Source organism: Acanthochromis polyacanthus, chromosome 11 (assembly GCF_021347895.1).
Source record: "Acanthochromis polyacanthus isolate Apoly-LR-REF ecotype Palm Island chromosome 11, KAUST_Apoly_ChrSc, whole genome shotgun sequence".
Taxonomy (NCBI): Eukaryota; Metazoa; Chordata; class Actinopteri; family Pomacentridae; genus Acanthochromis; species Acanthochromis polyacanthus.
In genome coordinates this window covers 17,591,323-17,606,108 of record NC_067123.1, presented here as the reverse complement: position 1 = coordinate 17,606,108, position 14,786 = coordinate 17,591,323, and the positions used below count along the sequence as shown (strand labels likewise).

The 14,786-nt window shown below is 42.0% G+C and overlaps 2 protein-coding genes across 2 annotated transcripts in view; one reads left to right on the top strand and one right to left on the bottom strand.

Moving 5' to 3' along the window:
- Nucleotides 1-14,786, bottom strand: part of rpl15 (ribosomal protein L15) — a 345,074-nt gene that overhangs the window by 276,257 nt on the left and 54,031 nt on the right. The window lies entirely within an intron of this gene.
- The window catches only part of foxo6b (forkhead box O6 b), a 49,573-nt gene continuing 46,723 nt past the window's right edge, over nt 11,937-14,786 (top strand). Inside the window, exon 1 of the mRNA XM_022217827.2 lies at nt 11,937-13,284. Within this exon, the coding sequence (XP_022073519.1) occupies nt 12,787-13,284 (498 nt within the window). The 5' untranslated portion in view covers nt 11,937-12,786. The remainder of the gene's footprint in view (nt 13,285-14,786) is intronic.

Sequence of the window (14,786 nt, the reverse complement as noted above, 5' to 3'; positions counted from 1 at the left end):
TTCTATTTTTATACCAGAATGTGGCTTTCTTAGCAAGTGCCATTGTCAGATATTTATGAAACACTTAGAGTGAGAGGGCTATAATTGATATGACTGTTATTAGAATTCATCTGTGCTTGATATTTGTATAATAAACTATAATCCATACCTCTCACTTGGCTGTGTGTGAAATGATGTGGAGGAGGATTAGCGGGTCCCTGGAGAAATCTCCCACTGAGCTTACTTTACTTTCATGTATTCACTTTTGTCTGCATGCTGCCAATGGTGCCATCTATGGCATAAAAAAACCCTTGAGAGTGCTAATTAAGTGATTTTTTTTTTTGAGCAAACTGATTTTGATAGCATGTCTCTTGCACATGCTAAATGTGTCATTTATTTCCCATGTTGATGAAGCTATTCTCTGAAGAGCCTGAGCACCTATCTGTTCTTTCGTTCTGCATCGTGTCCTGATTGGTGACAGCTATTGCTTTTGAAATGGCTCCGCTCATCTTTTTGGATGCGGTATGGGTTTATTGCTTCTTTTTTTTCCCCAAGTTACTGCTGTACTCTGCTCTCTTAACAGCCATTAGTAATTGTCCCTGCCGCATAATGAAGCGTCTCTGCCTGACAATATGGTGCCTGCTGCTAAACAAGGCTCCAGACAGGCTTCAGCAAGCTTAAATGTTGTTGTTTTTCCACTAGAGGGCAACGTGTATACTGGAATCAACAGACACCCCTGAACCCCCCCCCATATTTCCCTCTGTGCTCTCTCCACTAGATGCAAACCACATCCTTTTTTTTTTTTTTTTGCACTATTTTTTCATTTGCAATACCGGATGCCATTGACAGTCTCTTATGGATGTAATTAATGTGAAACCTTCTCTGCTGTCAGTTGCCTGAAACAGTAAGAGCAAATAGAGATCTACTGCTTTGTTTCACTTCTCTCTCAGTGAGAGAGGCGAAAGAAACTGTGCAGAAATAATCCACTTTTTACAACAACAGTGGTTGAGTAAACTGTATAAACTGTATTTTTCATGCTTGAAATGGAAATCTAAAAGTACGGAGTGGCTGTGAATAAAGAATACATTACATATCTTCTACCTATAGGGGTCCTTCAAGCTCTGTGCAGGCCCTGCTGTCTCGCCAGTACAGATAAATGGCACCTCGTTAATCAAATCTGCATGAGTGCGCTCAGGTTGCCATGGCAATAATTATCAGAGCTGCCTAATTAACTTTCTCAATTGCTTAATGATATACGACCCTCTGAACTCCCTCATTTTTTTCTCTCTAATCCAAGTTGTTGTGTTTTTATTCCTCCATTTTCACTCCCCAGTGTTAACCCGTGACCACCAACATAATAGAAATTACAGAGAAATTAAATTCAGCACCACATCATTTCCTTTCGGCCCACGCTCGTTCCCTCTTCCAGGACTGAAACCGACGGCTGCTGTCGAACTTCACATGCAGCACGAGTGCAGACTGCTGAATGCCAACGCATGTAGCCGGCATGTGTCTGGTCTGTACAGTGTGTGACTTGCATGCTTTGTCTTCTGCCGTGACCTCGTGTGACAGCTGACTGAAGGTTGGGAGCAGCGGTCCTGTCGTCCCTGATCAGCCAGGCGAAACTCTTGAGATACACCGAGACAGGGGGAATCGTACCTGGTGACACCCACCCTGCCATCCCCTGTCACAGCCGGGCTCCCATACTGTCTACTGCCTCTCTGTACAGCCTCCTGTCAGCCTGCGGCCCCCTCACTGGCTGCAATCCACACCAGACCTGGTTGCTCTCTGCTACTTTTTCATACCTTTTACCTTTAAGTCAGAAGTGTGGAAGTTCTGCAACTGAAGCTGTACCGGAGCTTTGTCCATTCGCTTTCTCTCATAGTGACAACTTTCTAAAACACTAAATTGAGTTGTTTCTTGACCAAAAAATTGTGAAGTCATGAGTAACGCTCAGAAATACTGGTGCCTTGCGGAGTCATTTGTGGAGCAGAGACAGTACAACAATAGCATGTTATTCATTTGGCCCAAATCTACATTTTTTTCTTTTCTTTTTTTCAAACACTGCCTCCTGTTGTCATGCAAATGATGACTGGGATGGATTATTGTTGGGTGCACAAAGTCTATGACCTTGGCTGAACTTTGTCTTTGAAAATTTGTATTCGGACCCTTAAATCCTGAAGGGCTGCTCCAGCAAATTAGAATTTGCAAGTCCAAGATATCCTGATTTTTCATTTTTCTATATTGGTCACGCTCCCTCAGTGCAACACCCTTGAAGCTCAGTTTACCATACTGATCCCAGTGTCTTTCAAATGCCACACGTCAGCTTCTAACAAAGACTTCCTGCAAGAAATGTAAAGTTTCAAGCTCAAGGCAAGATCACCCTGATGACTATGATGATCGCTATGATGTCATAATCTATGACTAACTGTATGCTAATTGGAATCATATGATATGACCCAAAGCTTTGGAAAAAATACAAAATGGTGAGATTATTTTCTCTTCTCAATTGCGAGGTCTAAACTGAGCCTCAAACCTCAGCTTTATATAGGCCGGAGGACGTCTGGTGGAGCCCCGGTTTGGTTCGTACCGCTCCTCTCTGTGAACCCTCAGTCGTGACGGTCGTGCAGAGGCCATGTTGTGCTGAAAGGCTGCCGTCCAGACCCGTGCCTGAGTTGTGGGATCAGTCCTGGGTCAGCCGACCACAAGGCCTGGAAGAGTTCATGTGATTAACTTTTTAGAACCACCATCAGGAAGCTTTATAGGACTGGGTCAAATCAAGCGTTGGCAAAAAACCTTTCAGTGCGGTTACCACCAATGTCTGCCATATGTCTGGCACCACCTGCTGACACAGTGTGATACCATTCCCTCTTTTTATTTCCCACATAACCTAATTTCAGAAAAACCTAACCTTCCCCTATATTGCCTTTCTTCACTCCAAAGACCTACCCGTACTTTAATTGTACCAGCTTTTGTTGCTTTAAAGCCAGTGGGGAAAAGTGGCAGGGGAAAGATTGTCTTTGTAACACCTCTGCACTGCATCACTGTGTATTTTTTTTCCCTCTTGTGAGTGGATTTCATGGTTGAGAGTGCAATTTGAAATAGGATTAACAGTAGGTGTCGGGTAGTGTTAGCTAAACCTCTTTATGTCAGGTACGGCAGAGAGAAGTCTGTCATTGCGTCTGCCTGAACCTTTTCACCGCTGAACATTGCTTTAGGGGGATTCTTTAAATATTACTAAAACTGTATTTATAATCATCAAAGGACTGTGAGGCAGGCACAACACACTGCTGTGGTTTCTACCTATAAAAAGCAGAAGAAAGAATTCACGCGTGCCGTATTAGACAACCTCTACATGCTCTGCCAATATGGGAGCAAACTGCAGCCCTTTGTTTTTCAGAAATGGATCGAAAAAAAAAAAAAACTCAAAGTGCCTCTTTTTGTCTCAGTGCCTCAGTGACATTGGGAGGCCACATGGTTGGCTGCGGCCCAGACCCACTGAGAGGATGCATTCCTGGGATGGCCATCGGCAGTGTACGAGCCGAGATGCCCAACCCTCTGCTCCCACAGTTTCCGCACACAGCAGTGAGTCCCACTGGAGAACAACAGTTTCAGCAGTCTTATGTAACCAGGGTTGGTTGTAAAGAAAAGGGAGGGCTGGAGGGAGGGATTATGAACTGATGGAGAGAAAGGAAAAAAAGAAGAGGAGGTTGTTTAAGGCTGAACATTGAATCAAAGTTGAGTACAGTAATTGACTTGCCCAAAGCGAGTTTATAGCCTAACCCAGAAAAATTCTCAACCAGGTGCCATGGAGGCGCAACAGCCTGCAAGTTGTAATTTTTTAAAAAGCACTACATCGCGTGATTTCAGTCATTATTCCTTTTTCTTTGCTTGAACATTTGCTAATTAAGGATTGGAACTGCTCAAGTCTGAAACTAAGAAAGCAACATGTTTCAGCTTTATTAGCCTTTGTCAGGCCTCATTAGCGCAGGCAGCTAAAATTCATTCTTAAGACTTAAAGCTGAGATAATTATTATTTTTATATTAATGATGGATCAGATGAAAATATATCATATGAACGTGACAGTAATGAAACCACAGAATACTATCTCCAAAAACTTCAGTTCCAGTCAGTTTTAAGAGATTTAATGTCTTTCAACTCGGTGTTTTGGTTTTACTGCCCTCTACTAATTTGGTTCTCTCTCCGCTCTCATCAATCTAAGTTCCAGCCACAGCAGCAGCTGTTTTCAATAAAGAAAGCTATGGTAAACCCAATGTATGCTACCTGTCCATCACTAAACAGTATGAAGACAATGTCTGGGACTAGCTGGTGGACATAGTGGAGCATTTATCAGCTATGTAGAGTTATATAGCAGACACTTTCCTCAGGAGTTCGTAAAAATTTTTATTGAAAAAGAGGAAATGTTGACTCCAGAGGCATGAAAAAATTCTGAGGCCGAAAGCACTTGAAACTGACAACTAAAATCTTCATGTTTATAGGTTGAGCCATGGCATGCAGTAAACCTAGATGTTAAGATTTTAAGGTTAGGACTACACAACTGTTTGCCATCAAGTTGCTTGTTTCGTTGACCTTAATTACCCCCAAAAATATTAATACAAATTAAAAATACCATAAACAACAGAAGGGACCATACTTATATGCAATATCACTTAAAAGTCAAGGATTCAAATTTTTTATCCTATCTTAGAATTTCTATTGCTTCTAACTTGAACAGTGATGAATTTGTCCTCATGATAAAGTAAAAACTGTGGATATGCTATATGAAAAACACAGGCCTCACAGTAGATGCTCAATGCAACAAAGACCCGTTTTTTTCCCCACAATACTGTGTATGTTTACCTCTATTTTTGATGACAAACTCAGTTCTCCTCAGCATAGAGGGTACCAGTGTAGCACAAATTTCTGGAGAGATATTCTGTCGTTCTTCAGAGGCTGTCTTTTTTAGCTGCTCTTTGCTGGAAGGCTTGTGTTGCTTTACCTTTCACTTTAAAATACCCCAAAGATGTTCTGCTGGATTCAAGTCTGGTGAGATAATAGTTTTGCTCTTGTTTTTTTTTGTTGTTGTTGTTTAGAAACTCTTGTGTGATTTAGACAGTGTGCTTTGGGTCGTTGTCATGTCGGAATATTCCTCCTCTTCAAGCTTCTGCAGCCTGGAAGTCCTGTCACCCAGAGGTTGCCATCTACAACGGTCATCTCCCCAACATGTTTTACTCTCACGCAGCCCCATTTCATTACACTCCCGCCTTTGTGCACCATTGTCGGGATTATGCATTCACTGTGTAGCCCTGGGCAGTCCTGGCTTGTTGCAAACCTAATGATTACTGCTGCAACAATGTTTCCACTGATTTTTCCTTGGTCACTGATCTTCCTTGATCCTTTTCTATCTTTGTGAAGTGTCACAAGCGGATTGTTCAATTCTTTTCCATGTGGAGCCATGATGCAGACATGCAGTCAAACACAGCCCATAGGTTCAAAAAATGAAAGTATCATGGTGTTATCAGGTCATTTAATAACTGTGTTCATGCAATCTGGCAAACCGGAAATCACAGGTGTACTCAATTTTGTTTCAGCGATCTCAGGTTTTCTAGTTTGTGCGTCAGTGATCACAGGCGTATTTACTGGTCGTTTTGAATTTGTACTTTGGTGTATGTGTTTTTAATCCACCAAGACAGCAGAGCCTCGGCGGAGTTATGTGACGATCGGCGTTGGTTGTTTGTCTATTTGTCTGTTCACAACATTACTCACAAATGGACCAACTGATCTGGATGAAATTTTCAGGGAAGGCCAGAAATAACGCAAGGACCAAGTGATTAGATTTTGGCAGTGATGCAGCTTATAGTCTGGATCCACGAATTTGTTAATGATTTCTGTATCCTTGCTAGATAGCGGCACAGCGACACTGTAACTATGACAACAAGTGAACACTACATCAGCTGCCTGCTGATGATCACATGATTACGATCCAACCTCAAATTGACCGCTGAGGACTTATCTGGACTTATGTCGGAAATGATACAAGGAACAGTTGATTACATTGTGGGGGTGCTTCCAAGTCCCATCGATTCCCTCCGCCCGCTACAATTTTTACTTCACTCGATTTGGTATCCGTAGATAACGTACACATGCATAACACACACCTGTGCTCAGCACAAGATCATTTCGTTTGTGGGCACATCTATATTAAATGGCCACATTCTATGGTGCTGTGATTTCTGCCACAAATTTTTAAAGATTTCATCTGTCGGAAATGTTACGACAACTGAGCAGATTCAAATAACTTTATTTAAATCTAGCGTTGGTGGAGTACTGTGCTCTCTGAGTGCTTTGTTTGAATAGCCTTTCTCAAGTTTTTGTATGTGATGGAATTCCTTTGTTTTACATTATGTATAAATGAACGCTGATGTTGTGTAAATGTTTTCAGTGCCGTCTGTCTGTCTGTCCGTCCGTCCCTCTGTCCCCTCTTCACCAGGATAACCCACCAAACCTACTTGGATGTCAATCTATAGCAGCTCATGTGAGACCAAAGTAGAACACTGAGGTTACAATGAAGAGTTTGTCTGAACAGTGTATTTATTTGACCAGATATGTTGTGCTGTTTACCACCTGTCTAACTGTCTGACTCTTTTCTAGGACTGTTGCTGCATTTTTAGGATTCGTCAATTGACCTGGTGAGTGAGACGCTATTTTGCCACTAACTATGGAGAGAACTGTGGACCGACATTGAAATAACTTGGCTTTCTGGTTAAAACACCCTTAAAAAAGCTGCAGGATCTTGACAGATTTATTCTCTTTGTGGCAGGTTGGCATGAAGGCATCCATGAGTCGTGGTTGAAACTCCACTTCATTATTAAATGTATTGAAACAGGTGAGTCAAAAACCCGAGGTGCAACCATCTCTTTTTTTTCTGTATTGCCTCATTATGAGCATGGAGGAGCACATCCCAGCTTTCCTGATTGGAGGCGTCAGTGGCAGCAGTCAGTGTTACTCAACAGTTGAAAGCCTCAGGGTTTCCCAAGGCAGGGAGTGGCACCCCCCCTTCACCAGTAAACACATCAATAATCCTGCAGGTTGACTGACTGGCTCACTGGGTAAGGCATGAAAATGAAGGAGGAAGACCTGTGGAGAAGAGGCAATTAGTGTTCACTCTAAGGTGTATGGGGCCTTGGAATATTTAGTGATGTACAGTTAAAAAGGAAGATAAACCCTGAGCCCCTGATGGTGATTAGCTTCATGCCAGCTAGTGCCCAGAGAAAATAAAAATCTATTAATTTCTCAGAAAGTAGTGACCTTTTCACCTTTATTGACCAGTTTTCATGTCTTTTCAATAAACTGTGCAATACTTATGCTGTATCTACTTAAAAGGACAGATATTTTAGGAAATGTGTTTCTTAGTCATCTTAAAAACCAACACAAATTTCACCCGTATGTGTCCTGTACCAGCCAGGCTTAAAATGCATGTCGGCTTACTTTAGAAAAAAAATAAATGGTAGCAGGGGAAACAGCTAGCATTGCTCTGTCAGAAGTATAAAATATTCCTTCCAACAACTCCAAAGCTTCTCTTCTCATGCAATGTAGAAACAGAATGTAAAAACAAGACATTGTGGTTTGTGCCTTTCACAACAAGTCTCCATACCTAAATGACAAAGTAGGTCATGTCAGTGCCTTACAAAACAACCCCTGTGAGGTTTTTTTTTTTTTTTTTAAAATCTGCTGGCCCTATGGTTAAAGCTCAATTAACTGATTTTTTTTTATCCACTTGAGGACAGTGGAACAGGATCAAAATTTGTTGTAGTGAACATTGCATTTGGAGTCGTTTCTGGTTACCTGGTGACAACTAATTGCTAACCTGACCTGCTTACTGTTGGGTACATTTAGAGAGTTTCTTAAATAGCTTTTAACTGTAAACAGCTGGAAACAGAGTGAGCCAGAACATTAACACTGATACTAAAAGTCGCATCAAAACAATGAACTGGATGATGATGAAACAACTAAGGGGAACTGGGAAGTCATGAGTACCCCTTTCACAGCTAACAAATTACACCAGTCAACTGACTTGTTGCGACTTTAAGCATTGGTTAAGAGTATGCCTCCAAAACAACATGGTTCACCGTTGAAAGAAGCCAGCATCGATGCTTTGTTCACCCAGCCATCCACTCCACCAGTTCTCTTGTGTCTTGCTTCTTTCCTTGTGTTACAACAAGAGGTTACTTGTTTAAAACACTTGATGAAACAACCGGGGCTGACATCTGTTCCCTGCTCACCAGTGTTTTGGGCAATGCCAGGCTAACACATCCTGGACCTGCAGCACATCTGCCATAGAAGCCACTTATCTGTCTGTAACTTTGCGTATTTCCCAAAAGCGTATGCCATTCTAAAGCACGTATAAAGATAAATTTGGTTTGCTAGTTTATTTACCTTTCACTACATCGCTTCATTTGGGCATTAGTGGACTTAGAGATCAATAAAACCACACCGCCAAGGAAATGGCAGTGACAGTCAATATGCATATCATGAATATTGGATGGCGAGAAAACAGAGGGACACTGGATAAACATGAATCTCACACAAATCCACTTGGCACAGACAGTTAATCTGACAAATAGTTGCTGGAAATGAAACACTGACGTAAAAATGTGTTTCTTGGAAGAGCTAAATGTTCAGGCTCTACTTGTAGTCCCCTCATATTTTGCACAAATGGACCCAGTATCTTTGACAAATCCACTCCCCCAGTGTAAAACCATGTAATTCTCCGTCTGCCTCATGTCCCGTCCAGCCGTGTGACTCATGTTTCTCATGTTTACGCTGTGGTGGTACATCACCTAGTTGTGATGACGAGGATTTTGCTATAAGCCACAGCTGAACATCCTATATCCACCCTGCTGGCACAGTCTCAGTGTTTTCATTCCATACGATAGGAGTCAGACCACATTCCTGTTACAACTTCTCTGCGGCACATAAAAATCTCCTCTCCAAACCGCAGAGCCATGTGTTTTGAATTTTCCCTCTGTTTGTTCCCATTTACAGCATCCCTCTCTCTTTCTTTTTTCCTCTACTCCGTCTCTCTCTCACACAAGCACTGATCGCTTGCTCCTTTCTTATTGATAGGCCCATTTAGTTCTCATGAAAGCATTCCATTTAGGTGCATTTGAGGTTATGGTTGTCACTGACAACCAGCTGTCAGAGACTGGCAGCCTCTATCAGTGTTGGGGGTTTCCAGAGGAGCTTACAACACACAGAGCAGCTATTGATGGAGCTCACTTTATGGACTCAGACCCACCAAAGGCAGTGGTGTGGGACAAAGACAGTGAGGGGAGTTGGTAGTTTGGTTCTTTGACCCTTTGTGCTTAAATCACGAGGCTGCGATGTTCTTTACTTTGTGAGTTGGGAAGAATTGCCTTGTCTGTTGACTTAGTCTTATGTGTTTTTAAGTGTAGTTTTAGATTAACATAGGAAAAGCTAGATGAATTAGTCCCTCTAAAGACAACAGTTGGTTGAATTGTGATGTAAGAAAAACAACAAAAAATGGAATACAAGTATGCAAGTGATCCTTTAAAGTTGCACAGTAGAATGTTGTGTCGAGCATTTTTTTTTTTTAGTGCAGTTTCATCAAAATAACTTTTGCAGGCACCCATAAAAATCTCAGGAAGTCCCAAATCTTACGTGCAATCTGACAAACAGTTCCTACATTTTAATTTTGTTCTTCAGCCGCAGTTCTTGGGGCCAAAAAAATTAACTGCAGTCTACCGTGTTAAAGCCCAGTGTTTTGTCAACCCATGTATCTACCCTGAACTCCCTATGCCAAATCATGGTTTTACATCTTGGCTACGGTCCTACTTACTACAGTCACTAGAGGGCTTTGTGTGTCAAATGCAAACATGCTCTCTTGGGGTGTTTGCAGAAACACTGATGCTGCATCACATGACCACTGGAGGTAGCTTAGTAACAAAGCTTAATAGTGGGTATTTATAAGCTGCAGCGTGAACAGGTCACCTTTACATGGGAGGACAGCATCCTTGTCCTTGTAGTTTCAGTTTTTAGGCTGTTTTCCAGTGTATGAACTTGTGGGCTGATTTAGGGCGGCATGATATTTTGTACGTTTTCCAGCTGCAAGAAGCTCCTTTGTAGAACCTTTTTCAAGTCTGCTTTCAGGGGAGATGAAAGTTCCACCCCAAAGTAGGTGCTTCTACGAAAATTGCAAAAAGAAAAAACCCAAAAACTGCTTTGTTGACGTAATGCTGATTGCTAAATTGGGACAAAACATTATTGATTGGTTGAATTTCGAGAGGATGCAAAATCGCTATCAGCAAAGCTCAAGTCACCACACAAGATAACATAGCTACCTTCGTTGTTCTAATCCCTCTGTGTACACTACCATTCAAAAAAGTTTGAGGTCACTTAGAAATGCCCTTATGTTTGAAAGAAAAGCAGTTTTTTTAATGAAGATAAAATTAAATGACTCAGAAATACTGTCTTGACATTGTTAATGTGACTATTCTAGCTGAAAACGACTGATTTTTAATGGAATATCTCCATAGGGGTACAGAGGAACATTTCCAGCAACCATCACTCCTGTGTTCTAATGGAACATTGTGTTAGCTAATCATGCTGAAAGATTATCTGATGATTAGAAAACCTTTGTGCAATTATGTTAGCACATGAATAAAAGTGTGAGTTTTCATGGAAAACATGCAACTGTCTGGATGACCCCCAAACTTTTTAACAGTGGTGTATATTCAGCTTTAGTTATGTTCACTTACTATTAGCTGTTGTTTTGGTGCACTCAGATTTAACGTCACAGCCGAAGTTGTTGGATCCTACGAGACAATTCGACAAGAAAGGCCGATTTTGAGGCCGTTTCTTGGACTTTGACTTCCTGCAGTGGAAAGTTATCTTTTGATGACTGAGGAACTCTTGATGTGCAGTCAGCAGTACCACATGTCTCATTGGTTAAACTCACAACATGCAGAGCAAATGTACTGAAATGGCTATAAAATTCTAAGTTTAGTCCCTGTGGTTTAATCGTTTCTGGAAATATTTGTTCACAAAGGGGGCAACTGAGGACACAGAGGTCACCACCTCTACTTGTTTTCCCCTTTTTTTGTATTCTGGGGTTTTTACAGGAAGGGTGGGGATTTGCTGCCTCCTTTTCAGAGCCAGGCCAGTACATCTCTAAATTATTTCCACATGAAATTATTTAACACTGAATTATTTACTTCCATTGCCGTCATTTATGCCAAATCAGTTAGTTTTATCCTTAACTATAACCCTTATGTTTAGTTTCCCAATCCCAACCATATACGAACTTTCTCTTAGCCGAACTGACTTAGTCTGTTTAAATTTGACCACTTTTAGGCCAACAAATAGTTGAAGGTTCTGCGTCAGAATTACAACCCTGTGTGTAGAAAAGACTTTGGAACAAATGAACACCCAATGTAGGAAATAAAGTACCAAAAACGACTAATGAAGATTATCAAAATAAATTGAAAAAGGTATTAATTACTCATATGTATGGGTTATATTATTGCTGCTTGTGTAGCTTAGTAAACACTGTGTAATCATCATTGAAACGTTAAAAATGACAGGTTTCTTGGAGGAGGTATATGTTAATTGATTTAATCCATAGTATATTGCTAATTCGATTTTTTTAAAAGAGAGAAACAAGGAGGAAAATTGAGTTAACATTTATCTTTAATTGGCAAAAATTGAATTAAACTCTTGGTGATTGTCACTTGTGAAAAAGTATGTGATTAAATTCGAATGCTGTATATAAATGACTGAGTTTGGAAATGGTATTGTTGGAAATATGACACACACAGACACACACACACAGACACCCTCCTCCCCCTCTGGAAACCTGTTCTGGAGGGAGTGACTTGATCCAGGCGGCGTCCAATTATATGGAAGCAGCACTTATTCCACTTTATTTCAGGCTACAGTTAAGTGGCTTGAAGCCTTCAGAGACACACATGCTTGTAGTATAAAGGCAGGGCAATAGGCAGAGAGACGGCACCCATGTGACATGTGCACGGAAAGCAAAAGACAAAGGTAGAAAAATATCTACTCCAGCAAGTGAAGCGTCTGGCAGCGTGGAGGGGAGACAGAGGATGCTCCAAACCAAATCCATGAGGGGCTTTTTTTTTCTCGTCTGGAAATTCACGGCTTCATATAAATGATTCATGAGAGCCTGTTTCTATTTCTAAGGGAGTAATTGCGCTCGCAGTGAGTTTGAGCTGAAGCCGGTCACCAACCAATCTGCAGACAGACGCTAGTAAAGAAGGGATGAGAGCCTGGAGAAAATTGTGAAGTCCATTCAATTTGTGGGAGTTTGATGAGCGTTCTTTTTTAACCTGCTCTGGACCTCATCTGTCTCAAGGATCAACTGTTGCTGCAGCCGGAGCGAGAATAGAGACATTCTCCAAGTGTGTCTGGCTTTCATAATGGATGTTTGACCGTCACTTGGTCCTGCATGCAGCCACACAACCGGTGTTGTGCAATTAACATGGAAGAGAGACTGATACTGTTGTTGATGCCTCGGATACACCTTCATCTGTCCTGATGTGATGCCACATTGTTGCGCTGAGGAGAATGATAATATCCCACACCGCTGCCGGCTTTTTCATACTGGTTGCTCATCTCTGTGTGTGAAACAATACAATTCGGTTCTTTTTTTCTTTGTACAAGAGGCCACTTTCGGCATTTTAACTCACTGGCAGACGTCAAAATTGACAGGCTTTTTGTTATAGTGACCTTGCCCGGTTTTGACATCTATTCAGCGGGAGATCATCATGCTGATGATGATGGAGAACAGCGGCATGGATGCGCATCAGGTTGATATCGATTCGGAATTTGAGCCTCACAGTCGGTTGCGGTCGTGCACCTGGCCGCTGCCGTGTCCAGAAGATTTCCCCGGGGGAGACGAGGCGAGCCGAGGTCTGGCCCTGGCATCGGTCAAAGTGGAGCAGTACAACGTGCCCGCATGCCGGGCCGAGAGAAAAGGCGGCGCACCGGCGGAGATCAAGCATCCAGCCGGCGCCCCGGCCCCGGTCGTGGCCGCTCCTGCCTGCATGTCCGGGGCTGCGCTCGACGTGGCCGGCCAGCTGCGCAAAGCAAAGTCCTCCCGGCGGAACGCGTGGGGAAACCTGTCGTATGCAGATCTCATCACCCGTGCCATCGAGAGCTCCCCGGAGAAGAGGCTCACCCTGTCCCAGATCTATGACTGGATGGTTCGCTTTGTTCCTTATTTCAAGGATAAAGGCGACAGCAACAGTTCAGCCGGATGGAAGGTAGGCCACATGAAAGAATTTTCTAACACCACATGGTGAAGATTTTAGTGGAGAAGCTTCCCTATATTTAGCTTCAGTCTCTGTCTGCAGCATAACTCCTTTTCTGCATATTTGAAAGCCACATAATTGACCCCTGGTTCCAGCAATTTATGTCAGTGGCGTGTCCCCATGTCACTCCACAGAGCAGTGTGTGGAAAGGGGCGGTGAGCGTGGCTGGAAAAGGGTTCACTGGGTTCATCGTATTTAGGGATTGCAGCCTATGCATATAGGAGAAGCCACACGGAGCCAAACTCCCCCTCTTCACTGTTCCTTTTGGATAGGCGCGCTGTGACGCATTCGCGCTGGGTTTGGTTTCGAGCCCATGTTGCTCTGCGATATCGGGTCACACGGGAGACAGTGTGTGCCTCCGGTCCGATTTTTGGCTCCCCGACTTGAGCGTCACCCATGCCGCCGGTTGGGTGCTCGGGACAAACCGTTTGGAGCTACCCCGCCCCCTGCTATCCAATGCTCGTACTCCGAATTACGCACGGGCTGTGCGAAAGCATGGCACAAGGCGAGGGGCTTAAAAGGACAATAACAAGAGATGATGACATTGGGTGTCACGGCAAACAGATGTAACTACAGATTATCCCTTACATTCAAATTAATATGAGGTTAATCTAATAGATTGGTAGCTGTAATCTACTTAAATTTACCACCCATTCTGTGTTAGGATTAATAGTCTTTTGTTTTCAAACCCTTTGCTGTAGCTTCCCCTCACACTGCTCTTTATGTTTGACTTAGTTTAGCTTTTGCATTCAGTTTTTTTTATTTTATTTTGTTTTTGCCCACCTTTAAGCGTGAAGAATAGTGTCAAAATCAGGTCTGCAACTTAAAAAATGGATTTTGTGTTCTAAACTTAAATGAAATTCTCCATTGTGCATCAGCTAGGGCCGGCTAAAGTCTGAAATCAAAGTTACATTTAAACACAAATGATAATCAAGTTATCAGTGATGAGTACAGTTTATTTTTTGCTAATACACACATGTATACACTACCAATCAAAAGTTTGGACACACCTTCTCATTCAATGCTTTTTATTTATTTGTATTATTTTCTGCTGGTAGTGCATATATATATATATATATATATATATATATATATATATATATATATACCCAAAATGAATGTGGGAGGGAACCACATTAACATTAACTCCTGTCTTGATAAATTTGATAGCGTTGTTTACCATTTACTGTCCCTGCTCTATCAGTAGCTTTGAAAGGAATGATTTCATTGAATAAAAACACTAAAGATGGCTCAGAAGTATTAGATATTTTAGTTCCCTAAGTCTGTTTTAATGTCCTCAATACAGGGTGACTGCTCAATCCCACAGTTCACATAGTGGAGCAAAAAAACCCCATCCCCCTGCCTCATCATTGACTCTGAACCTTGCACCTTCACCTTATTATTAAATAATGAACTTTACACGATTAATTTCAAAACCCAAGTTGAGATTTCTT